General features: G+C 35.9%; 1 protein-coding gene across 2 annotated transcripts; it reads left to right on the top strand.

Annotated features, from left to right (window-relative positions):
• The first annotated feature begins 277 nt into the window (after positions 1-277).
• hectd2 (HECT domain containing 2) lies at positions 278-19,707 on the top strand. Of its 2 annotated transcripts, none has more exons than XM_048179479.1 (21): positions 278-877; positions 1,546-1,675; positions 2,493-2,631; positions 2,716-2,818; positions 3,645-3,734; positions 3,875-3,939; positions 4,050-4,095; positions 5,847-5,956; positions 6,335-6,483; positions 6,610-6,733; positions 7,487-7,583; positions 7,972-8,079; positions 8,367-8,499; positions 8,943-9,031; positions 12,646-12,804; positions 15,005-15,079; positions 15,209-15,296; positions 15,413-15,519; positions 18,394-18,509; positions 18,598-18,741; positions 18,825-19,707. In XM_048179479.1, the coding sequence occupies exons 1-21, from the start codon at positions 800-802 to the stop codon at positions 18,943-18,945; spliced, it is 2,271 nt and encodes a 756-aa protein (XP_048035436.1). In that variant the 5' UTR covers positions 278-799; the 3' UTR covers positions 18,946-19,707. The 2 variants fall into 2 exon arrangements, with proteins under 2 accessions (XP_048035436.1, XP_048035437.1); XM_048179480.1 differs by having other exon boundaries at positions 279-877; positions 1,549-1,675.
• Positions 19,708-27,679: the final 7,972 nt, after the last annotated feature.

Raw genomic sequence — 27,679 nt, 5'->3', positions numbered from 1 at the left:
TATTAATCACAGTTTCATCTTTAGGCCATATTTTTAGCACATTTGGCCACACCCCCAAAAATATGGTATGGAAGAAAAGATGAGAATGTAGATTTCACAAACACAGAGACATGCATGGTCTCATTTATATTTAAAAAAAAATCATACATATCTACTATAGTGGGCAGTACACATAGGCCTATCTTTCACCTTTCTGTGCGCTATGATAATCCTTAGTTTTTTTTTTTTTTTATTATTATTGTTCGACCACCAAAATGTGATTTTGATGTTAAATACAAATATAGACTTTCGCTGGGTGTATGTTTACTTCTAGGAAAGATCTCTCAATTAGAGGTGTGCAATAAATCTGACTCAGCACAGCCCCAGTGTTACGTCGAGGCAGAGGCCGTATCCAAGTCCGTAACTACAAACCTCATTATCATCATCCTCAACAACATGGCGCCAGCGTACAGCTGGACTGCACACAGACGCCACGGCACTTCTTCAACAAGTTACTTCACTCACTAAACGCAGCGTCGCGAAGATTTTTGTAGCTTTTCTTTTTGCTTTTCGCTTTTCTTCTTATCCAGTTCGTTTGTTTTCTTTGACGAGCAAAAATCAGCCTTTTTGGTCATCGTGGTCTCCAAAACTCACCTGCTTAACAGCAGAAAGAACAGACAGTACTGGACTCACTCACTGTTGCTGTATTTCTCAAAGTGAAAGGAAAGTGAGCACCGAGATTACGCGGACGGGAAAAGTACTTTTTTCCAGAAAAAATAAGACATGTAACTGTGCTCGAAAAGGCTTTTCTTCAGAGGACATGCATCTAAACATGAGCGAAAATAACTGTCCACTTGAAGAAAGGGATAGAGACAGACTTCCTCCTATACTAAACAATGTAAGTATTTTTCTGCGTTTCAAGTAGGCTTTTGCTGACTATGGTTAATATACTTTATAATATACAAATATACAAAATAAAAAAAAAATAAAAAATAACGTCATCATACATGAATGCAGTTTTTTTTTCTTTTTTTTTTTTCGTATTTTTAAATCACTGCTTTTTAATTGGAATGACATCAGCTCCTACGTAAAAAAATAGCCTACTGCTGATATAACACTTTTTGTAGTGTAAAAAGTCAGTAAAACGAAATATTCTGCACATGCAGCGTATTTTCTCCTAGTGATTTTGTATTTTCTTAGTGTTTAAAGCACAAAGAATACATCAGCCATTAAAGTTTCATTTCTGCAAAACAACCCTGATGCTTCTGGTTATGCAATGAGTGACAATCTCAATTAACAAGGTTTTGTTTTCCTCCACTATTGTTTAAATCTGTTTTAATATGTTTGCTTGTTTGTTTGTTTTTTTAAACTGATGCTTCTTTTTATTCAAATATTTGAATAAGAGGGATGGGTGGATCTTTAGTCCAGTTAGTGTAGTATAGAATATATAGTTTATTGTGGTATCTATTTTGCCATATGTGCACATTTTTATCAGTAGTGTACAGGTGTACTGCAGCACAGTTTTTTTCTAGAAATATTATAATATAACATGGATTGTTTTATCAGCAGAGCTTGGATCGTGGACCGAAGCTCCCTTTCCCCTCTTATGGAAGTTTCATCTCCACCTTGAATCACAAAAGAGAGTCAGGCAGCCAAAGTCTCTCTTCTCCATTCCTGCTACCTGCAGTTAAACAAGGTCAGACCCCTTCCAGTGTTGCCACTTTGGGCTAATTCTTGTTAGATAACTTAATTATCAAACAAATTGTATACATCCACAGTCTGTGCTTTAGGTCTACAAGCTGGTAACACAAGCAAAGGTTCTATGGCTTAAAAATGATATGCATGAGGGATTTAAAGGTAATTCCCTTTTACAGCAGAGGGAAAAAAATCTCATTGCATTTCAAAGCTGTCGATTTGGTTGGCTTTGAATTAATAACCACTTCACTGTTTTAAGCAGATGTTTTCCTTTCTTTGTCTTGGAGATCAAAGATGTTGTCTATGTGATGCATTCATCTTCAAGTCTCTGACCAGGCACAAGTGTGTTCACGCCTAACATGTCTTTAGCACAGATGAGCTGGGGTCTCATTAGGAAGGCACTACACAGGCTAGGGGCCTGACGCAGTGCTAAAGCTTGTTAAATATCTCACTTTACCTTGTAAATTCACTGGCCGAACTCGTGAAAAAAAAAAAAGTTGTTCCTACTCTAGTCCACAAGTACGAATCGTTTTGTGAATTTTAACTCATCAGCCTTTATCAGTGCATTTGTTGAGAATGAAAAGACTAGGGTGCCTTTAAATAAAATAACACTCTCTGCTGATGGTAATTGCATGTTACCAGGTAATTGTTGGAATGCTGAGAGTCATTGTTTAGATAGTTGTTTTTGATAAGATAATGACAAATAATTGTTAGCTGGAGAGTGATTGCAAAAATCCCTTTGGAGAGCATGATGAATGGCCCACCTTGATCATATTGTGAGCTGCTGTCTGATTCATTTTGTGTGTGTTTGTTTTCAGTGAGAGAGCTTCCACCAATATGTCCAGATGTGAGACAGAAGCATCGTATCTCTATTGATGTTCTTCCTCCAGAAGTGAAGGCTCGTTTTGTCTCAGAGCCCATTATTCCCATTCGGACCAAAACCACCAAAGAGTTTCAGTACGTACTTCTCCTTCCCTCAGTCACCCGCAGTATTCCCAGATCAGTTACAGTATGTTTAACCTTGTATTTTTCTGGCCATAGGGACGATGTTGAAAGAGCAACTATCTCAGGGGATTGGAAGCAAGTCCATGATTTCTACTTGACCACATTTGACTCCTTTTTGGAACTCAATGGTGCCTTTAAGGTGTGTTGAAGCTCCCAATACAGTGTATTGTTCATGTTTCAAGTGTTTTTTGTTGTTGTTGTTGTTGTTGTTGTTGTTTTGGTCACACTTTACACTTGGTGTCTTTAACTACAATGTAATTGTTAGGTATATGTAATTATTGTGTATATGTAAATATACAGCTGTTAGCTGTAATTACATGGTACATGGTATTAAATACAATGTAAAAACTTGCACAGTAAGTGCATTGTGTGAAATGATCAATTTAAATGTTAGTACATAGTAGTTAAAGACCTTTTTTAATTAGGTTGCTGTTGATTTTCATATTGCTTGAAAACTCTATTGCGCATAAGCTTACTTTGCTAAATGGCCCAAATTAATCACAGCCCACTGTAAATTATCTGTTAATTTATTGTGTGTAAAATGTAACAACAATTATTTAATATATAACAGTTTCAAAAAATATTTCACTAGTTTTCACTAATATCAATATAATTGACTTGTCTAAATGTGTCTTTATTTAGATTTTTGAATAATGGTCATTTTATGATTGAAACATCCTTTTATGTATAGCCAATGTTTTTAATAAGAACTCTTGGAAGTCAGTGGAAAACATAACTCTGAAAGTCAGGAAAGGAGGAAAACTGAACATTTTGGTCTCCAAATGAATCAATGAGCTCATTCAGGGAGAAAAAGAAACATCTGCATATGGTTTCATCAGAAGATTTCATTCTTATATGAGGTGAATGTTTTGCGATCAATTTTATTTGGGAAGTATATATAAAATGCACCATGTAAGTGGATAGAAAGTGTGCTTAATATTTTTATGTTGTAATGTTCTCCCTAGAAAGAAGCAAATGCTCCCTTCAACACTATTGAAGACTCAGGAATAAACATCAAATTTGTCAATATCGTTTATGATGCCTTACTCCACACGGTACGTAAAGAAACTTTCCATTTCAAAAACTGACTGAAGTTCTTAGTTCTAGTAATTGAATTACACAGTAAGCTATTGTGCTCTGTCTGTTATTTTGAATTTTGTTCTAATAAAATTGGTTTAATCTGGCTAATTTGCAGCCCGCAGACACACAGAAATCAGTCCTGAAGGGAATTATTAATAGCTTATTAAGAGAATGGAAAGGGTGAGTAGTGCATTGTGTTCTCTCACTGAAGCACTAAAAGAGGACATGAAGTCTTTGCAGAAAATTGTGATTAAAAAAAATCACTATCAGCTTTGTTTCTGTATTTTTAGGCCCCGCACAAAGGATGACCTTAGAGCATATTTTGTTCTTGTGCAGGTAATGCCATTGTTTTTACACACTTGGGTTTTCTTTTTGTTCATAAAGAAATGCATGAATTTTTGTTCTTTTTATCTCTTAAGAAAGCAATGCTTTCTTTTACTATAGCATCCTAGCTTGATGACTGATCTTCAGTTTTAGTGAAGGTAATTTGAAATTACATTAAAGCTATCAGAAATTAAGTTAGAATACAGTCAAGATACAGTACTTTTTAAAAGTAGCTTCAAAACAAGCTACTAACAAAAAAGAGCTAACTACATTGTAGCTATTTATTAGGACAATATTCTAAATGTATACTATAAGATAATATTGTTTCTTGTTGTAATCAGAGCAATATTCTCTAGTTTTTATTGTCATTACGGTGGGAGATTTAACATAATGTTCACAAAAATGTATTTAAAAACATACAACTAATAACATTTAAGAACATTTTAAAACAAATTGATATCAGCATGTAACTAAATAATGTGCAACAAAAAAAGATGTGGGAACTGCACTGATCAGTGATTCATTTATTTAATCAGCGAATCTTAGTCGATCTATTGATTGATTACGTGAATCATATGAACAAACTAATTCACCATAATCAGTCATTCTCCCAACACTAACTAATATACGAGAGTGAGAGAAGATCTTTTAGGAGAGTGTGTCTGAATATTGCCTCAACTCATTTTTGCACAGTAAAATGCAATTAACAAATATAGTGTTGTTGAGTTTCGATGTTCATTAGAAAAATTTGTTTTGAGAATAGCTGAGCTACTGTCACGCTACCGGAAATTTAGTTAAGTTAGCCTCTTTTAGTTACTTTTTAGTCTTTTAGATACCCCAACACTGCTGATCTCTAAACTCCTCTTACTAGTGACCAAAGCCATGCCATTAATACAAAATTGCCTTCATTACACAGAACCCAAAGACATGTGATACTTTTCTGTAATACCTGTAATTTCCCTTTGCAAACCAAACCAGTTATCTGTTTGCGATCCTATAGATGTGCACTTACACAGCAAAATTGCTCTAATCTTTCTTTGAGTTGCCCTTTGTGTTGGCAGCCATGTTAAACACCCCAGGCTGAGTAAGAGGCGAAACGGAGTTGCAGGAAACTCTTGATCTCCTCTCTCACCACATGGCCCATTGACTCCAGCCATAGCTCTGCTCTGGTGCAGACAGATCGTGAGCTAAGTGTTTACTTCACACATGACCAGTACAGGCTGGCCTGGGACTGTCCAAATAAGGACACAGCAACTGGATTTAAGCCTGGGAAGCCGTGGGCAGAGAGAGAGAGAGAGAGAGAGAGAGAGAGACGATGGCTTGGTTAGCTGGGATTCGGTTCATTTTGGGGTTTCAGCTTTATAAAACATTTTTTCTCTCTCTCCATTTGATGGGGATCAGTGGTGGTGGGAGTTAGACGTTTTCATAAACAGAAGCATGTACAGATGTCATTCTTCGCATATAGCGTTATTCATCCCCAGACTGTTGATGGGCTCCCTGACCTACATTTCTCTGGAGGACATGGTGAAATTGAAAAGCAGAGGCAATTACTGGGCTGATCTGTCTGCCACTAATGTCAGGCAGCCTCTGTATTATTTGTGTTCACCATGCCTAAGGAAGGGATGAGATCATGCTGGAGAGGAAAAGAGCTGGTTTCCGCTACAATGCCACTTCTTATTAAAAGCCAGACTTCTTTCTCTGCTCCTAAACGAAAAGTTATATTTCCTTTTTGAAGTTTGCTGAAATGCTTCTCTGTGTTGCAGAACCCTCAGTACACCAGCCCAGCCACATATGTCATCTATGCACACTTACTGAGGCAAATAGCAGCCCTGGCTGAAGCGGACCACCATTTTCTGATGCACTGGTTTAAAAAGTGAGTCCGACGCAGCTAGTCTTTTTAATCATTTATTTATTTTGAATAAAATGTGTGCAGTTTGTACAATTTATGTGTGAAACTTCATTAAAATACAATACCATTCAAAACTTTGTGGTCAGTAAGATTTTTTATTTGTTGGTGTTGTTGAAGAAATTAATGCTTGACCTCATTTCTTGCCTCATTTCAGCTACTTGCCTTTGTTAATCTTAAGTAGTTGTGATTTTAATTGTGAAATATATAAATTCAACAAATAAAGTTGAATTGTTCACTATATAACAGCCAAGGCAGCCGGTGTCAAGGGATTACACAAATTGACAGTAAAGACAGAAGTGTGTATGGATTATATCTTTCTGTTTACGATGTTTCATCTTTCAGGCTGCCTCAGAAGCGTTTCAAACAGCTGGTGGAGCGCTTGCAGCTCTTCATCACCACCCGCCTATTTCCTGCCAAACCAGAAGAGTTGCCGCCCATGGCCAAATGCTCTTGGTGGATTCCCTCAGCCACTAAAGTCCTTTCCCTGCTTAGTGAGTACCACTGTAATAGCCACTAGAGAGGGCTTGGAGAAAGTCAAGATGCTTTCCCATAATATTTTACGGCTGAATCTTAACAAAAACAACAAAAAAAATTTAACATTGATCTTGTTTTAACAGATGCGGCAAACAGCATTTCCTGTCCCCCTATCGTCCCTTTCACTGATTTCTACAACCTAACCCTGGACCACATAGACTTTATGGAGGATTACCACACGTGGCAGGCTCACGGAAATTCAAGCAGGTGTGACAGCAAAAATATCTTTTCAAAATAAAATATTGTCTTAAACCAAGTCTTCTTGTTCATGCAATTTTGTGTCTCAAGTAAATTTTCTTGTTTTAAGGACGTTTTACCAAACAACAAGGCGAAAGTATGATTTATGTGTGAAACGTCATTAAAATAAGGTTTTTAATAAAATTCATTTTTTCAGTATGAATGCATTAAATTATTATTAAAAGTGACAGTAAAGACATTTTGTCAAGTGAAGTCACCTTTATTTATATAGAACTTTTTTACAATACAGATTGTTTCAAAGCAGCTTTACTGTGATAACAGGAAAATAATGCAACAAAATTTGTTTTAGAGCTGCTAGAAAAAAATAGAAAAAAATAGTGTCATTGTCCAGCTTAATAATTTCATTTTTGATTAATTTCTGTTGTAAACAAGTTATTAACTTACTCAACTTAACAATGTTTTGATGTTATAAAAAATATTTTAAATAAATGCTCTTCTTTTGAACTTTCTATTCATCAATCCTGAATCCTGAAACAATGTATCATGGTTTCCACAAAAATATTAGTACAACAGTTTTCAGCATTGATAATAATAATAAGACAAAATGTTTCTTCAGCACCAAATTACCATTTTAAAATGGTTTGTGAAGTATGATGTGACGCTCTCGATTAATCAAGCTGGCCGATGTATTGGTCTATCACTAGTGTACACTTTAAACTCCTCCCCCCAAAAAAAGTAATTTCTGATCTATATTTTTCTCAGGTTCACCTTCTGTCAGTTCCCTTTCATCCTGTCCACAGTGGTGAAGAAGGCCATCATCCAGAGAGACTCTGAGCAGCAGATGATCAGCATGGCCAGGGTGAGAATTCACATGCACAAAGAGCTCTCACTATAGCCAAAACTGTCTTAAGATGAAAAATCTAGTCTCTATTTGAGAGAATATTTCTTCTAGTCTGAGAGTATTTTCTGATAACAATCCTAGCATGGGTGGGGCAGCATAATCGCCATTCCTATGGCTCTCTCCCAAACATATGTGTCCAGACTGTAGGATAAACAGACATGTGGCTAGAGAATAATATCATCATACACCGCAAATAGACAGACATCATCTGTCTAAGAAATGTGTTAATCAGAAACAAGACATCTAGAGTCATGGAATAAAATCTAGATATGGCCATGTTCTGTAAACTTGTTTCTTCCAGGGGAATGTTAACTGATAAATGCATTCCTCTCTATGTCTAATGCAGCAAACTCTGGTGGACAAGGTCTCTCGCAGGCAGAGGGTGGATATGAGTCTGCTGTTTCTCAACATTAAAGTTAGGCGTCTGCAGCTGGTCAGTGACTCACTGGATGAGGTAATACTGCTCGGTCCAGATCTCTAAACGTAGAATTGCGTCTGTTCCTGGAGATGTTACCATGAGTTCCTTTGAACCACTGAAAACTATTTAGCTCTATAGTAAGAAAGACTTGGGTATGGGCTGCATTGCTCTGGATAAAGTAGCACAAACCTACATTTTGTTTTCCTAGGCTGAAAGCGTTTTCAGCCAAAAGCATTTACATTATGTTCTGGAAAGTTCTAAGTCTGGCTAAAACTTAATTTGGAAAAATGGCCCCTCCATAAATGTGTTCCCTTTTTTAATAGCTTTCGAGAAAGCGAGCAGACCTGAAGAAAAAACTGAAAGTGACGTTTGTTGGGGAAGCAGGGTTGGACATGGGTGGACTCACAAAAGAGTGGTTTCTTCTCCTGATTCGACAGATTTTTCACACAGACTACGGTAAGATGGTCAGGACAAATAGTGCCAGTCTTGGATGAAATTCAGCTGGTAAATGCTGCATAAAAGCAGTCTTGTTTCCCCATAAAAATATCAAATACATTTTCTTGAGAGGCAAAATGTTTACTCTTAACTTCTTAACAAAGATGTCTCCTCACTAACAAACTTTAGTAAGGTTTATGTTGAAAAAGAAATCACAATAGTTGAGCATTGATATAAAAAAAAAAAAAAATCAGGTACTTTTCTAATGGTATGGCACTTATTAACATTTTAACTCTAAATTATTAAAATATCTGATTCAACATGGTGCTCTATAAGAAAGTACCAGTGTCTGGGACAGACTTCCAGTCGTTAGTTGTTACTTCATTTGCCTATTTTACTTCATTTGCCAGGTGCTTCTCTTTAATGTTAATTGTTCTATTCGTTGTCTGTGTGTCATGTTACAGGCATGTTCACATATGTGAAGGAGTCCCAGTGTCATTGGTTCAGCAGTTGGAAATGTGACAACTACTCTGAGTTCCGATTGGTTGGAGCCGTATCCTTTCATTTCCCTGCAGTTTATCCAGTATAGGTGGTCACGTGTGGGTGTGACAAACTTAAAATAGTGCATAAATATAGAGTCAGCTCCCACTTGGCACACACTTCTGAGGTTCATTCTTGTCCTTCTGTTTTCTGGTGGGAAATGTATTTTCTGCCTCCAATCTGTGCTCTGATGATGTGAAAATTGAGCATATGCTATTTTTATGCCATGTCATTTCTAAATGTCAGTTACACAGGCTTATAATGCAATATGACACTAATGAAAGATTCACAGATATAGTTATGGTTATGAAATGGTTTTGTAAATTATGTGGTGCGTGGACGGGCACGTGTCAAGACCTGGTCCGCACGGTGCTCTCGGGAATGTGTGAGGAGAGACACGGTGGCAGCCAAAGACTGCCATGTCCTGCTGTTACCCCTCTAATTGTCCCCTCTGGCTCAGGCTTCTCGATACATGTGGCTGTCGGTCCAGCGCATAACACAGCCTCTGAGTTCTCTGTTCTGCAGCACAGAACTGCTGTGTCACATCAGTAAAAACTTATGAAATAAAGATTCTTTTGTTTTGCCCTGTTAGGAACAACCGTGGCTCGGTTTGTGTTGTCTCATCACTCGGTTTGTGCAGTACTCATGGAAACAGTCCTGCCTGTCTGCTCTCTCTGTTCTCTCTCTCCTGAGCTGAGGACTTTTTTCCATCGCCCTCACTACACATATGGAGAGCACATGGGATTGAGTTGTCAGCTACAGCTGAAAGCACTTATTCGCAGGACTCTTCACATTTTCCTCTAAATGTATTATACACCTGTTGGGTGTTCTTCCATGCATCTTACTGTGATGCTTTAGTTGATGTTGTGATAGTAGGAAATATGAAAGGACTTGTGTAATTTCTGCACCAGTAGTGGCACCAAAGCGTTTCATCTGCTCCCTTCATCTCCAATTTGTATTCAGTTGGGCCGCTCAAACAGATTACAATTCCATTTGCTGCCACTAGTTGCACAGAAATTACAAGTTGTGTCCCAAATGCAAACTATACATTATGCACTTATACTATGCACTACTGAACCATCTAGTGTATGGTTTTTTAAAGGTGCCCTAGAACTAGTTTTAACAAGATGTAATATAAGTCTAAGGTGTTCCCTGAATGTGTCTGTGAAGTTTCAGCTCAAAATACCCATAGATTTTTTTTAATTAATTTTTTTAACTCCCTATTTTCAGCCATAATTACATATGCACCGATTTAGCGTGCGGCCCCTTTAATTCTCGAGCTCCCCCCGCCCCCGAGCTCTCGACTGCCTTAAACAGCATTTAAACAAAGTTGACACAGCTAATATAACCCTCAAAATGGATCTTTACAAAGTGTTCGTCATTCATGCTGCATGCATGCATCGATTCCAGTGAGTACAGTATTTATTTGGATGTTTACATTTGATTCTGAATGAGTTTGAGGCTGTGCTCAGTGGCTTAAGCTAAAATTACACACTGTTGGAGAGATTTATAAAGAATGAAGTTGTTTATGAATTATACAGACTGCAAGTGTTTAAAAATGAAAATAATGACGGCTCTTGTCTCTGTGAATACAGTAATAAACGATGGTAACTTTAACCACATGTAACAGTAGGCTACATTAGCAACATGCTAACGAAACCTTTAGAAAGACAATTTACAAATATCACTAAAAATATCATGGATCATGACAGTTATTATTGCTCCATCTGCCATTTTTCGCTATTGCCTTGCTTACTTACCTAGTCTGATGATTCAGCTGTGCAGATCCAGACGTTTTGCCCTTGTGTAATGCCTTAACATGGGCTGGCATATGCAAATATTGGGGGCGTACATATTAATGATCCCGACTGTTACGTAACAGTCGGTGTTATGTTGAGATTCGCCTGTTCTTCGGAGGTCTTTTAAACAAATGAGATTTACACAAGAAGGAGGAAACAGTGGTGTTTGAGACTCACTGTGTGTCATTTCCATGTACTGAACTCTTGTTATTCAACTATGCCAAGGTAAATTCAATTTTTCATTCGATGGCACCTTTAAAGGTTATTATGCCATCCAACAGCTGAGTCTGATAGCGGCGACAATTGATTGCATGAAGTGTCCAACATCCACACTTTTTTTTTGGATAATTAAGTGCATCATCTGGGTATTTGAAAATTGAAAAAAAAAAACAAGGCAGGGTTCTATCCATCAATTGTTGGTTAGATAGAGGCAGATCTGAAGCTGATTGTAAGAAAGGGACGGGGTGATCAGACAAAATTATTTGAGAAGTCCGGCATACGTCAGCAGGGAGATAGAGTTATGAAATATTGATAAAAATGTATAAGGACAAAATATTAAACATGCATGAATGAATAGTTCACAATATGATCAAAAACATGCATTTAGAAAACAGATATGATGAATTTTCATTTTATGCCATCAAATTTAAAGGATGTATCAAGATTTCTTTCTTATGGTGACATATCAAAGAACTTTTTTTTTTTTTTTAAGCCAGTAAGCTTAAGTTTCCATTACAGCCATGAATCATTATTTTCAACTTGCTATTGAGTCAGAAGTTTGTGGGTTTCTTATTCAAGTGAGCGCTAGTACTTTAGCATATAGAGCAGCTCTGGCCTTCAAGGTCCACTTTCCTGCAGAGTTTAGCTCTGACCCTAATCAAACAAACCTTTGAAATCCCACAATCCTGTGCATATACACTACCGTTCAAAAGTTTGGGGTTGGTAAGAATTTTGTCTTGCTTAAAGTCTCTTATGCTCAGCAAGGCTGCATTGATTTGATAAACAATACAATAAAAACAGCAGTATTGTGAAATATTACATTTTAAGATAACTTTTTTATTTTAATTATAAAAATTCAATTAATTCTTGTGATAGCAAAGCTGAATTTTCAGCAGCCATTACTTCATTCTTCAGAGACACATGATCCTTCAGAATTCATTATATTAATATATGGATTAAATCAATATGCTAATTTGATGCTCAAAATCATTTCTCATTATTATCATCATTGTTGAAAGCGATTGTGCTACTTATATACTTATATTTTTGGTCAAAACCATGATCTTTTTTTTCAGAATTATTTATGAAATATAAAGTTCGAAAGAGCAGCATTTATTTTAAATAGAAATCTTTTGTAACATTATAAATGTATTTACTGTCACTTTTAATCAATTTAACGTAATCCCCATGTAAAAAATAAAATGATTTTTTATATTAATTATATTTAAAAAAAAGTATTAAATTCTTTAAAAAGTCTTACTGACCCCAAACTTTTGAATGGTTGTGTAGTTTGGTAGTAAACTAATTTATAGATGTATGTTTTTGTATTAATATTTTTTTTAATTTATTTAATTTCTGATCATTAAAAAAGCATTGCGGCCATTAAATATTTGCTTGGTTTTGACTAGCGCTCGCTTGACTTTGCTTTAGATCATTAGACATGACAATTAAAGAAAGCAGACTGTTAAAGGTGCCTTCATACAAACCACTGCCTGTTAAATCATTGACCGTCAAGCAGTGAGGAAGCTGCCTTTGGTTTCAGAAGGCTGGAGGTGTGTGTCAAGTCTTTGAATCTGTCCAGCTGTGTGCACTTAACCCCATCTGTCAGCTTATGGGCTTGGCTGTGTATAACAGCATCACACTGGACATCCGCTTCCCCCCCTGTGTCTACAAGAAGCTGCTGACCCCGCCCATTGTGCCGTGTGACCTCGACACCCCCGTTGGCATGGCGACCCTCACCCTGGAGGACCTCCAGCAGATTATGCCTGTATGTACACAAGCTGTGACACACCACATGGCATAACATTCAATCCAGCCAAATCCTGATGAACAAGGAGTTTGTCAGTCGCTGATGGGTGAACCAACAGCTGTTATTGTGCAGTGTAACACATTATTCCAATATAAAGTAATGATATCCAGCAGCCCATATAGCTTATATGTACTATTTAGATGTGTTGCTCTTTATATGGTGACAATGAGCTCACTCAGCCATATATGGACAGTGTAGATGGCTGACAGAATAACACTGAGTCACTGGAAGCAGAAATAGCTTTTGCGTTATCGTTTGCACTTCCAGGGTGTTACCCAGCCATCACAGGCTCACACACTCCTGTTGTCTAGTCTCCTGGATGCGATTAATAAGGCTCAGATGGTGCATTGTTCTGAAGACAGCAATAATAGTGCTCTGTTGGCTTTCAGCTCTGCTGATAAAGTCATGCCTGTCTTGTGAATCTCACAACGGCCTTTGAAGTATCGTGTTTTTTTTTTTTTTTCTTTTGAACTTCATAACCCTTCAAATGCTAGTTTCTCGTGTTCTGTTTCTAATATAGCAGAATATCAAGTACAAAATGTCCCATTAATGTCAATTATGAAACAATGAAGGTAGCAAAAAAATCATTTGAATGTATACAAGTCTGATTTTACTTACAAAAGTTTGGGGTACATTTTTTTTTTTTTTTTTTTTTTTTTTTTTCAGCAGTGATACATTAATTTGATCAAAAGTGACATTTATAATGTTGCAAAATATTTCTATTTCAAATAAATGCTGTTCTTTTGAAGAATACTGAATCCACATGATCTTGAAAAAACTATTATCATGGTTTCGACAGAAATATTAAGCAGCATAACTGTTTTTAACATTTATGTTAATAAGAAATATTGCTTGAGTATTCATCCAAACATCTAAGAAATCTAAATCAGCATATAAGAATGATATATGAAGAATTATGTCACACTGAAAACTGGAATAATGGCTGATGAAAATTCAAAATTGATTTGCCATCAAAGGAATAAATTACATTTTTAAATTTATTAAACTAGTTATTTCCAATTTTAACAATATTTCACTATGCTATTGTCAAATAAATGCAGCCTTGGTGAGCATAAGAGACTTTTTTTTTTTTTTTCCCAAAAACATTAAATATTTTTAGCAACTCCAAACTTTTGAATGGTAGTGTAGTTCACTTATTTACCCAACAGAATTGTACTAGGCATTTGAAACCAACATCTAAATCCACCACTGAATAAAACGCACATTTGTGCTATTGGACTTTTGACTCAAAACCTTTTTAGTTAATGAGATACAAACCTTGTAGCAATCAACTTCACGGTTTGACAACTAGCCCTGGTCTCGCCTATATCATTACAGTTGTTAATGGTATATTATTAAATTGAGTAAGATCACAGATAGATTTTAAATACATTTAATTAGAAACACATGGGGTAAATCATGATTGAATGGTTCCAGTGTACTACTAAGCTAGGTTTTCTTTGAGGACATAATGATATGCCTGTTCAAATTCAGCAATTGCCTCTCCTGTGTCCAGCAGAGGGCGCCCAATATTAGCTATTTCTTCTGCAGCAAAACACTTTGTCATAATACAGACCAGTATGTATGCTGAAATATAATGTACAAGAGGTTGATTGTATTTAGAAAAATTAGTTAAACTCCGCTTTCATATTGATTTTCCTTCGCTCTCCTGTTACTGCAGAGTCTGATTTAAATGAGCCAGATGTTCTGTTTTAACGGTCTCTGGCTTCCTCCAAACTTACATAACTGCCTGCGGGCGTTGTTTGCTTCCTTGTTTCAAACTTTTTTCAAAGGTAATGTGGACGTGGAACCTCTAAAGCTACTTTCTTAAAATGAAAAAAAAAAAAAAAGCATGATTTCCACCATTTGCCTCAAACAGCACAAACATCCCATCTGCTTTTATTTTATTAGCCGCACAGACTTTGAACAGAAAATGAAGTGCAGCCATATAACATAAGATTTAATGCTCTCACAGTCACAGATACCTCACACAATGTCACATATGCTGAGACATTAGTCATCTCTACTTTATTGAATTGTTAATGCAATTTTTTATGATTTGTATTGAAAAGTGTTCCTTCTACTGGAAAGTAGAAATATACATATAAAAGTTGCAAATTCAGAGTATTTCTCTAAAGTGCTTCTGTGTGCATTTCAGGATCTTGCACATGGGCTTGGGGAACTCCTCAGCTATGAAGGAAATGTTGAAGAGGACTTCTACACCACGTTTCAGGTGAGTCCCCTTTAAACTTGACCTGTACAATCAGGATGTTTGCTCTCGTTCCATGGTATCTAATAGATAATCATGTTTGTCTGATTGAACTAGACTATAAGCAGGTCATTTCTGTACATGTTTCTCTAGGTTTTTCAGGAAGAACTTGGAGTGGTCAAGTCATATAATCTGAAACCAGGAGGGGACAAGATCCCTGTAACCAACCTAAACAGAAAAGGTGAGAGAGTCTCCACTCTCTAGTTGTGTGCATGACTGGTTTTTCCCTTTTCAACATGAATTGCCACATTGTCTTGTTTCTGCTACTGAAGGATTGATCTGTTTGTCCTTGCACAGAATACACCCAGCTCTACATTGATTTCCTGCTGAATAAGTCCATCTACAGGCAGTTTGCTGCTTTCTATCATGGTTTTCACAGTGTTTGTGCCTCAAATGCCCTGATGGTGAGTTTGCTGTATAGTTTTTGTCAAAATCCTCATTGCATGGTAATTGAATAAGAAATTCTGAGGGTAATATTCTACTCAGCAAATGAGTAGAAGCCAAGAAACAGCTTGACATTTCACTCTAGCTAATCATTTTTAACAGTTAGTGCTGTTGTGAGGCACAGCAAGCTCTGGAATATTCTTCTAGTGGCTCTCAGACAGAGAGACTTTCAGGGGCAGAGAGAGGGCAGGGTCTGTGGGCCATTTTGTGTGTGTGTGTGTCTGTGTGAAGGCTACATCTGTGTATGGGCCATCCCTTCCCCCTCTGTTGGAAGGGTGCCCTGTAACTGGGCCTGCTTTGTTTGTTCAATCTCCATACCGTATCCAGGCTCTTCTGCTACTGGCTGGGAGAGACCTCAGACTTCAAGGTCGTATAGAATGAATATATAGAGACCCCCAGAAAATTGCAAGTCTCTTGCCCTGCTTAGCATGTCAATTGGAATCTGAACAAAGGCGCAGTTTCTTGCGGACTTTGCACAGCTCATGAGTATGTCACATAACATGCTCTCCTCCATTTGTTTAAATACAGCCAATGCTGACTCAATGACCTCGCTAGTTTATGATTTCTGTTCGTATCTGTATATCCGTTTCAATTTATATTTTTTCTGAAAGAATTTCCAGCTTAATTTAAAGAGACCAAAACTGATAAACATTATTGACTTCCTTCCTGAACTCTTTAGACTCTTTTATTTTTTGTCAAGCTTTTGTATGGTGGGAAAATGTCATTATTGTGATTTATGGATAACAATGTTTTGTATCAGCAGAAGTTGAAGTTGTTTTGTTGTTGCTTGTTACACATGTTGGCACTAGTTGACATTCCCTGCAATTTGCTGAGTTAATAGTTCTTAATTAAAATTCTTGTGTCTTAACACATGTTGAAGGAGTGTGTTTCAAACTGTGTGCTGGAATAGCCTGCATAAGAAACCAATACACATTTTCTGTCTTACAACACTGACTTTCAGTGAACCTAAAACTATAGATGATGTGTTCAGTGTTCAGGATCATGTGTATTTGTTGGATATTTTTCTCTGTGCACCAGGGAAAATAGTAAATTTCATGTTTGTTTATCTTGGCGATGATTCAGCCTCGATTTAGACTTCCCAATATGGTGCTTCTCTCTTAATCAAGAGATGCACACAGAAAAAAAAGAAAGAAAGCAGAGAGATTTCATCAGACCATTTTAAGAAATAATCAGCCTGTGAGTCACTAGTTTCTCTCTGGGTTCACTGAACTGCACAATCACTGGTTGTTCAGTTTTTTTTCTCTCTGTATGCTGTAGGATCAGCTGTACATGTGTCTGGTTGGTTAACAGACTGACAGTGGTGAAATAGTGTTACAATGAGGAAAGATAAACATAATTTCAGACCTCCTCTGGCCTGATTCCACTAGCCATGATCAACTTTATACCCTCCCCTTCTTAGTGATTACGCAACAATTGACTGTGTCCCTGGCTGCTTATGTAAGAGGCTCTGTAACGGTAATATCAGACTCGCTGGTCCTGGTGTGGTGTGAGGCGGGGAGGGGGGAGGGGAAGGACGTGGCAGATTGATTTGGACCATTGCTACCTATTTTGTGGCTTAAAGACCTATCTTTATCTTTCGGTCTCTCTGTCTTTCACACTGTTTCTCAACACACTGCACAGCACAGTCTGTGTACTTGCAGGGTGTGGCAATAGAAAGGGATGTTAATACCAACATGGAGTAATTTTACTTTACTTTGTCCTTTTGGTGTGAATGAAAAGTGTGACCCAAAACATTATTTAATGTGCAGATATGACTGTTTCTTCTAAATAATGTTTGTTTGTTTTTTTGTTTTTTGTTTTTCCCCTAGGGCTATCAATCAACACTTTGATCAAATCTTTATTTTAACTGAAATAAAACTTTTTTTTTTTTTTTTTTTTTACTTTTTTTTCTTGTTGATTGATGAACATTTATTTTGTTGAAAATTTAATTTGGTTTATTTTGTCACGTCTTAATGTTTTTCAGCATCTAGCACAATTTTTTAAGATGCTGTGTCAAATTAAAAGTGCAATAAAGAATGCAAATGCTAGAATTGTGGTAAACATAAACTGGTCAGTTGATAGAATACTTTATTAACCCAATTTGTTAACATTAGTTAAAATATTAGGTATCATAAACTAACAATAAACAATCATTTTTATAGCATTTATTAATCTGGGTTGACAGTAATTAATAAATGTACTATTGTTCATTACTAATTCAAACTCATATTTGTTCATAATACACTACACTGTAAAAAATACTAATTGTCTGTCTTAAATTTTAAGTACAATCAACTTGGCTGTACAAGTCATTTCAACTTAAATGATATTAAACTGACTTTAAAAATTAGTTTAAATAAATACTGTTCATTTGAACTTTCTATTCCTCAAAGTATCCTGAAAAAGTTGTGCTGCTTAATGTTTTTGTGGAAACTGTTTTCAACATTGATGATAAGAAAAATCAACATATTAGATTGATGTCTGAAGGATCATGTACAGTAACACTAAAGACTGTAGTAATGGCTGCTAAAAATTTCAGCTTTACCATCACAGGAATTAATTATATTTTAAAATATATTAAAATAGAAAACAAATTATGTTCATTTGTAATTATTTTTCACAATATTATTGATTTTACTGTATTTTGATGAAAAAATATATAAAGTGTTACCCATACTTTTTTGTTGCAAAGTTTTTGTGCAGGTTAGGGGGCAAATCAAATGAATTATTTTTTTAATACTCTATTTATATGAACATTTTTTCTCCCACCAATATGCATGTAATTTCAACAATAGCAGTATTATAAGGACTCATTAAATCTATCATTTATGTAGCTCTTGAGGCCAGAAGAGGTTGAGATCCTGGTTTGTGGGAGTCCTAATCTGGACATGGGCTCTCTGCAGCGAGTGGTGCAGTATGAGGGCTACAGCAAGACTGATCCCACCATTCGGTACATGTCTTGTTTACAATTTGTTATAGTCATGCTTTCCCATGCATGTCTATCAGTGGAAAAATGACTGTTTGCTCTGGTGTTGCAGGGCCTTCTGGGATGTGGTTCTGGCCTTTTCTTTGGAGCTGCAGAAGAAACTGCTCCACTTTACCACAGGAAGTGACCGCGTTCCTGTGGGGGGAATGGCCGACCTCAACTTCAAGATCTCCAAGATTGATGTCTCCACTGACTGGTAATCATCACAAAGGCTGAGTTCAGTGAAACAACTGCATGCATGTTCATTCTCTACAGTTTATTTATTCAATTTCTTTGCAGGCTCCCAGTGTCGCATACATGCTTCAACCAGATCTGTCTACCTCCATACAAGAGCAAGAAAGAATTAAGGCAAAAGTTGACTATTGCCATTTCAAATGCAGAGGGCTTCGGATTGGAGTAGATTACAGTTGTAGATCTAATAATCTAAATCGTGACTGTATTCAGCCTGCATTCACTGAAAGGTAATGGGCAGTGATATTATTTTAAACAGCCAACAGGGTTGTGCATCAGTTGAGTTGAGAATGCCTTTTAAAATATTTTAACAAACAGGACTCAGAATTGTAATTCAATTATGTAAGGAAGTAGAATTAAAATCAAAGTTCATGTACACTACTGTTCCAAAATTTGGGGAAGAAATTAATACTTTGAGCATGGATGCAATAAATTGACCAAAAGTGACAGCAGGGACATGCACACAGCCACTGACCCTTTGCCCTCATGGGCTGAGGTGCCCCTCCAGCAGGCAGATTACAGTATATGAGCGGAGTGGACTTCAGTCCACGCTAAATGCATTCTGTAATGACTCTGCTGCTCCATTTCTCGCTTGCACCCTGGCTGCACTCCTAGTTCTCTTTGCTCCTTTATCGTGTCGACATAAATTATAGGTGTAATTTGCAGGTGGGACGGGTGAGACATGTCCCCATCACTTTTTGAAACATCTTGCGGTATAGATGTATCTAATACAAATTAAACAGAGTATTAATTTTGTTAGTTTGTGTTAAATAAGAGGCGATCTGGCACTGGAATGCGTTGTTTTTGAAATCATGCTGAGTGCTCCTTTGCCACTGTTATCAGTGGCTAGTGCGCAGACAAGTGCTTCAATCTATAGCTAACCATTGCGGAGACTCTTTATTCGTTCCTTTGAAATCACAAAACAAAAATGCACACAGATGTGTCCCTGCTCTTGCTATACAATCACGGATGAACATCTTTTGTTTTAATGAGAAAAATAAATAAACTATATGTGGGCAGATTAGAACCCAGAACCTCTGACATGCTTAACAAAAGTTCTACCACCAGACCCTTAGAACTCATGAACTATATGTATTTATTCACTAATGTGAACAATCTCAGGACTAACAACATATTGTATTATAGTAGATGTAAGGATGACACTATCACATTAGGCTAAACATGAGTTCTGTATCGATAAATTAAACTCAATGTACTATTGAAATTAATTTCTGGACGTCGTAATGTTATTTTTTGTGCCCCCTCACACTCAGTCTGTCCAACCTACTTTTTAAAACAAAGTTATGCTATTTTTACACTCTAGTCTATGGTGAATCTGCAGAAACTCATTGGTGGAGATTGTTTTTGTTGGCAGTGTTTTTCTCCTTTTCTGATGTTTATTGAACTTGCTGTCCGTGTCACAGATCGACCCTTTTCTTGGTTTGGGCCACTGCCCCTCAAAATGTCTGTGCATGTCCCTGAGTGACAGTAAAGACATGTTACAAAAGATTTATATTTCAAATAAATGCTGAACATTCTATTCGTCAAAGAATCCTAAAAATGTATCATGGTTTCAACAAAAATATGAAGAAGTTGCATATTTAGCATATTAAACTGTTTTCAACAGTTGTTTCTTGAGCACCAAATCAGCATATTAGAATTATTTCTAAACAGTTATGAGACACTGAAGACTGGAGTAATGGCTGCTAAAAAATTCAGCTTTGCCATCACCGGAATAAATTACATTTTATAATAAAATAGAAAACACTTCTTTTAAATTGTAATAATACTTTACAATATTACTGTTTTTACTGTGTCAAATAAATGCAACCTTGGTGACTTCTTTCAAAAACATTCAAAAATCTTCCCCAAATTTTTTGAACGGCAGTGTAGATGTATTTATAATTGTAGCAAACTTTCTTGAAAGATTGGTTGGGAGGCGCTTTGGAGTTGTACGTTTATAGACTTCATTTCCCATAATGCAATGTCTGTGTTAAATATCAGTCAATTCCACTTCCTGTCATGCCAATTCAAATTCCAAATCGGCTACCTGTGAGTGTGGTCAATTCAGTTCACATTCATTCTCATGAAAGTATTAATAAGGAGACCCTGACAGCCACATCAGGTAAGCATGAGGATAACGCACAGCAGTGATAATGTAAGCTCTAGATGTAAAGTTTCAGCAGAATTACTTATTGTGGATTGTGTGTACAGTGTAGTATTATTTCTTGTGAACCAGGGTTCTAAGATGAACCCAGTTAAGCTGTTCGTCTTCAGTCGTTATGTAATTTGGACTCCTCATTGCTGACTGCTTGAATGAAGGTCCCAACATTTTGTGTGGTATTAGAATATGTGGATTTTATGGATAATATAGTGTATATCTGTTTAAGAAGCTCAATTTGCTGCAACATGAAATTAAAACTAAAATGTTTAGGATTTTTCTCTTCAACATGGGCCTGGTCTAATGTCCCATGCTTCTGTTGAAAGTAGGTCAGTAAGGGGCTTGGTCTCAGCTAAAATAGCCTGGCAAACAGGCTGTCAAACTTACCCAGCATTCTTAAAGAGACAGCGCTTTGTCTCCAGGGTTACAGAAGCCCACAGTTAATAAAAGCTTCTGTGTGAAACGTTCCTTAACTCAAGCATTTCCACCGGTTCTGATGGGCTTTTAAAATGTAGCTGTTAATAAACTATAAATTTAAACTGAAGGTTTGTGTCTGAGTTCAAACTTTGTGGTTTTGTTGAGTGTAGTTTAGCAATTGTCGACAACCCTTTCTCAACCTCTCTTGGGCATGAAAGGAAGATTGGTAATGTGATTTTTGTGTGTGTGTCAGTGAAGTTTCATGTTTGTTGACTAGCCATAACATGGATGAACAATTTTTTCTTTTTTTTCATGGTTATTCTTTAAATAGAGTGGTTGACAGCAGTATTTGTCACAACAAAAAACATAATTTATTTTACAAAAAATTCTTTGCTTTGTGCCATCAGTTTCATGATTCATTTAGGACTCAATCAGAGGTCTAGTGATACTGCAGTATGCTAGTAGATGACCTCTAACCTCAGTCACCCTTCTTATCCTGGCTTGGCTCGCATAATTGGATACTTGTATGTGGTGTGTTTTTGCATATTTGTGGCTCATCATGTCATGTGATTTTCATTGGACTCATGCAGTGGCTTTATTTGTATTTATATTGTCTGTTAATGAATCACTCCAGTGTTAATGCTATGGTTTTATGTTCTCCAATGACTGAATACAAATGTATTTACCATGTATTTATTTCAACTTTGCTCATTCATTTTTAATGAATAAAGTTATACAGCAAAGTTTTTGTTTTTTTCTGTAATGAAAGTGAGATCCCTTGACTTGAATTTTTATTATCCTGGAGTTATTGTCACCTCCTGTCTATAATGTGAGCCTAGAGCATTTCTTAAAAGTCATAAGAAGAATCTGAAAATCAAAACAACTACAGAGAGCACAGCGAAAGCTACCTACATTTCACCTCAGGCTCTTTAAAAGAACAAATTATTATTTGCTATATTTTACTGTTATATTTTCTGCTGTTATGAGTGTTTTATGCATATTGTCATTTTATTCAATCATTTATTTGTACAAACAAAGAACAGGGGTAATTAATGACTGTATCTTCACTATGAAAATACGGTTATATTAATGAATGTACCAAACAACACTATATACACTATTATTCAAAAGTTTGGTGTCAGTAATATTTTTGGTTTTTGTTGTTTATGTTTTTATAAGTCCCTTATGCTCACCAGCGCTGCATTTATTTGATCAATATACAGTAAAAACAGTAATACTGTGAAATATTATTACAAATTAAAATAATAATGTTAATATTTTTTTAAAATGTTCATTCCTGTGAAGGCATAGCTGGATTTTCAGCAGCCATTACTCCAGTCTTCATTGTCACATGATCTTTAGAAATCATTCTAAAATGCTGATTTGATGCTCAAGAAACCATTATTATTATCGATGTTGAAAACAGTTGTGCTGCTTAATTATTTTATGGAAACCATGATATATTTTTTAAATTCTTTAGTAAATATAAAGCTCAAAACAACAGCATTTATTTGAAACTGAATTTCACATTTTTTCATTTTAAATGCCTTTCATGTCAATTTTTTTTTTTTTTTTTTGAATGGAAGTAGGCAACCAGGTAGTCGCGCCCCCAAACTAATGCTGTTTGTTCAGCCAATGATGCTAATTGCTAATGCGATGTTTTAGTTTACTTATCACAAAGAATGACTTTCTTGGTACCTACTGTATATCAGTCAAAATGAGCCTCCCTGCTCACAATTTTTCAGCTTTTTGATTCTGGTTGCACACTTCTGAATATCAGTAGATGCGGACAGGTCATCCGGGTTTGCCTACTGTATCATAAATACTGAATATTTAACCATCCTACTGATTTGGTATACTGTATAGTAGGGAAATACACATATTCAGATATAGGCAGTGACTACATATTGGTTTAAAGCATGACCAAGCAGACTAATATTTGAGAAGAAAACAAAAATATCAATAAATAATACATCATGAGATTGTAAATATATATAAAGTATATTAAATGTGTTTTTTTTTTTTTTGTCATCTAATCTTTTTGCTCTGTAACCCCTGGTGAGATCAGTGCATAATCTGCAGCTGCTGCAGTCTAATGGTGCTCTAGCCCATGCTTTGGGACACACTGCTACTCAAAACAATGACCCGTTGCTATAAAGATTCCGGCACTAAAAAGTGAGAAGTGCCGTGCAGTGCAACCGAGGCTATTTGTCACGTCATATCACAGGACTCCAGCTGTTCTCACCTGAGAGAAAAAAACAGCTGAAATAAACACTCCTGAAATCTCAGAGATCTGATCTCAATTGCACTAAGGTCACAAATGTATCAGGTTGTCATATTAGGAAACTAGGTGGGTAATAATATAACTTGTCAACATACAAGACATTTACAAAAGATTACCAGATATCTCTGGCTGCTGTCCAGGATGGATGGGCTGACAGTCAAGGGGGAAATGGGCCCCCATAGTCGTGGTGGCAGTTGAAGAGCAGAGGGGTTGGGCAGACAATAAGTTGGGTTGACAGGTGTTTTCTGTGTTGAGATATTAAAAAAGGTACACTGACATGTGTCAATCAATGAAAACCTTTGTTTAGGTTTCAGATGTACCATGCACACAATAGTGGGATCAATTCATCTCTCCTGTGTAGGTTTACTGCATAGTTATGAAACATATTTTTAAGCATTCCATCATGGATAAGAAATTAATTAAAGTGATTATTGGCCCCACTATATTTTGGGTGTCTTTAACTGCAATAAAAATACTTTTGCCAGGTCAACAGTTTAATGTAGGTGTAATTACAGAAATGAATTACAAATGTAGTTACATGTGTTATAACATACAGGTATTTTTAAATGCAAGTAAAATGTAAAATAGGCATATAAGAACACAATAAGTGCACTGTATTAAATGATTAATTTAAATGTTTGTACATAGTAGTTGAAGACACTTAATATAATTGGGACCTGATGTGTCGTCATTCAACATTATTTTTTTGTTTTTCCTCACGGGGTTGTCGTTATATGCAGGCATGATCTTTGCTTGGTAGGAGAACACAAAGGAACGTGCAGTAAAGTGATTTAGCCTTCGGTTACAGCAGACCATGGAAAACAAACAGAAAACATGAAGGAAATGACCACCTATTTCCCAGTGTGTCCAAGGCTGCAAGCTCATTACATAATACAATAACACACAATCACACAATGAGGTAAACAGAACCAAGGCGGAGATTAAAATAAAACATGAGAATAAAGCATTTTTCCATAGACAGTTTTTATTCCAGGAGCAAGTGAAAAAAAATCAGCATTTAAAATGATAATTGCTTATCTTGTGTACAACGCTTTGAGAAGCTGCTTTTAAAGGTGCTTTATTAAATAGTTTATTATTATTATATATTATTATTATATATATTATTATATTAATCTAAATTGTATTGCCATTTTTATTATATATACATTGTTAGTGAAAATACTGTAGGAAGTCATTTCAATTTATATTTTGCTTGAAATTTTTTTGTATATAAAGCAAATAACGTTTTTTAAGTAAGTTGGGGCAACTGTGCAATGTAACATTGTACAGGTCAGACCCATTAAAGCACACATTTGTTAAATGGAAAGCGTAATCTGTCTTTCATGGCACAGCTTAAATGCATGGATTGATTTTCCATGACAACAGGGCATCGATCAAACCCCTGATCTTCTGATGACTCATCTTGAGTATGTAATCAAAAGTTCTCATCAAGCTTAACTGCCATCTTATTTTAAGGTATGATCATCACCATTATAGTTTTAATAATCAATACTAAATACTCAATACTATCAATACTACAGCTTGTGGTTTATTCATGGCTCGATGCTGATGTGAAGTGTTGCTGACATCCCTGCTTTAAATATCCAGCACTGCTGTGGTGCAGTAAAAACACTGGCTGCAGTACTAGAGGGCTTATTAGTCATCCCAAAATGTAGTGCTGTGTGGCCTGGTTCTGTCTGTGACACACAGCCTTCCACAGAAAAAGAGTGCCCAGTTCAGCACAGATTCTGTGTTATTTGCAGCACTGAGATATAAGCCTTAAAAGCATAGTTCATCCAAAAATTGCAATTCTATCATCATTTAATCACCTTGTGCTGTTCCAAACCTGTATGACTTTTTTCTTCAAAGGAACATAAAAGAAAATATTTTAAAGAATGTCCAAGCTGCTCTTTTCCATGCAGCGAGGAAATATATCTTTTGTCATTTAATAGTATGGAAAAGAGCAGTTTGGACATTCAGATAACCTCTATATTCCACTTGAAAAAGAAAGCCATACAGGTTTGGAACAACATGAGGGTGAGTAAAGGACAACACAAATTTCATTTTAGGCTGAACTGTCTCTTGAAGACCAGAGATTATGTTCGCCTCATTAGGTGAAAAGGGTGCCATTACATTTTTTAATGCAGCTTTTAAAGCAGCTGGTATGACTTTATACCGAAGCCATCATTTATTTAGAATCATCTTGCCTGGTTCACCTGTTTATTGAGGCTTTAGTGTAGCTCTTTGCTCAAGGGTGGCTTTAAAGATAACTTCTCCTGCAGATATGAAGGGTTATTCTGAAATATCAGTCATTCTAGCTCAGTCAGAATAGACTGCTTTAAGTCTGGTTTGGATTTCTGACCCTAAAGTCCACTATTGTACAATATATTAGTTAAATATAATATTGCCATTACATCAGATTAGAGTGCAAATTATATTTATAACAGAAACATGATCTACTGTGGCCATGATGATCTGTGCTAAATGAGCACATGCTTAGTCATCACATGGTTCTTTTGTGAGAATGTACAACCATACGAATCTGCTCCTGTGCATGTGAAAGTGATACTTTAGAGATCATTTAGAAATATTTTGAGATGAAGATACTGTATCAGAGTATAGAAAATTAAAGTAACCTTTTTTTTTTTTTTTTCTTAAATATGTGCAATGAGAAGAGTGGCCTGCTTGGTCACGACAAATACAGCCTACAAATATGGATATAAGGGCATTTGAATTCTTTCCCTTGGTCCTAAAGTATAGTTAAAGTATTGACCTTTACATATGATTAAAGTATAGACCTGTACATTATGTCAAACATGTTACTCTTTGGCCGACCACCCAGCCCTGTCCGAGTCTAAGTTTAGAGCGAACTTGTATACCCTCACTCTGCTACATGCCAGTCCCCACGAATTCCAGTCTAAAATTTTGCAATGGTTATATGCCAACACATGCAGAGCCTCGTGTTGGAAACCTGTGACATTGTGGTCGTTCTATATAGGGCCAATACCACCTTCACCTCAGTATGTATATCCATCTGATGCAGTATTGTATGTGCTTATATGAAATGATTGATTGATAAATTGATTGTGTGGATACCAACTGTTAAAACAGATACTTCTTCCTGATTTTAATAATTTCTGTATATTATAGAATCTCTGTATAACTAAAACTGTCTTCCCAATTCTTGTGGAAAAAGTACACTTTAGCATACTTTTAAAAAGAGTACTTATTGTGGTAAATAAATAAGCATACAAGCAAACCTTTTTATAATGTTTCCTGAGACTCTTAATTGCATGTTATTTGCAATAAAAATAAAAATGTTTTATAGCTTAAAATTTATGCTTAATGCAATTAGTTGAACTCAAGATAGCTTTTTTTGAACTTGAGGACTTAAATATGTCTTTATATGTAATTTCATGTTTATTTCCATAGTCTTTTAAATATGGTTAAAGTGTAGTGCCGAATGTACTGTCAAGCATTTACTGTATGGTCAACTAAAATATCCTTTATACTTGTTTGTCATATATTCAAATGTATTCATTACACATATGTAATGATGTTCCAATGTATTACATTTAAAATATATTAACTTTAAATGTAATATATAATAACACACTACTTTACATGTGCTTTTAGTTTTCTAGTCAACACACCAAAATAATTATACTTCTTTAAAGCACAAGAAAAGATTATAAAACTTAATGATATAAAATGTAAAACTTTTAATTTGACAGTATTACAAAGTGCACTTTTTAAAAGCGTACATGTGTTAAGGGACATTTTATTTCATTTTATCACAAGTACAGTTTTTTTTTTTTTTTTTTTTTTTTAAGACTTTTAATACTTATATTTTAATACTACAAGTGCATTCAATCCAATTAAGTGCACTTCTTTCTCACAAGGGTGTTAAATCAGCACGCTTTGAAAGCATCAGCCATGGTTTCACACCATAATAGATGCATCTGAAAAGAAATTTATGCTTGAATTGTGAATTGCATTCCTTCAAAGCAATGTCCTTACAAAACATCTTTGTCATTTGCC

The sequence above is a fragment of the Megalobrama amblycephala genome, unplaced genomic scaffold (genome assembly GCF_018812025.1).
Source record: "Megalobrama amblycephala isolate DHTTF-2021 unplaced genomic scaffold, ASM1881202v1 scaffold201, whole genome shotgun sequence".
Classification (NCBI taxonomy): domain Eukaryota; kingdom Metazoa; phylum Chordata; class Actinopteri; order Cypriniformes; family Xenocyprididae; genus Megalobrama; species Megalobrama amblycephala.
Note: the sequence above shows the minus strand (reverse complement) of the source record. Positions and strands in the feature narration are given on the sequence as shown.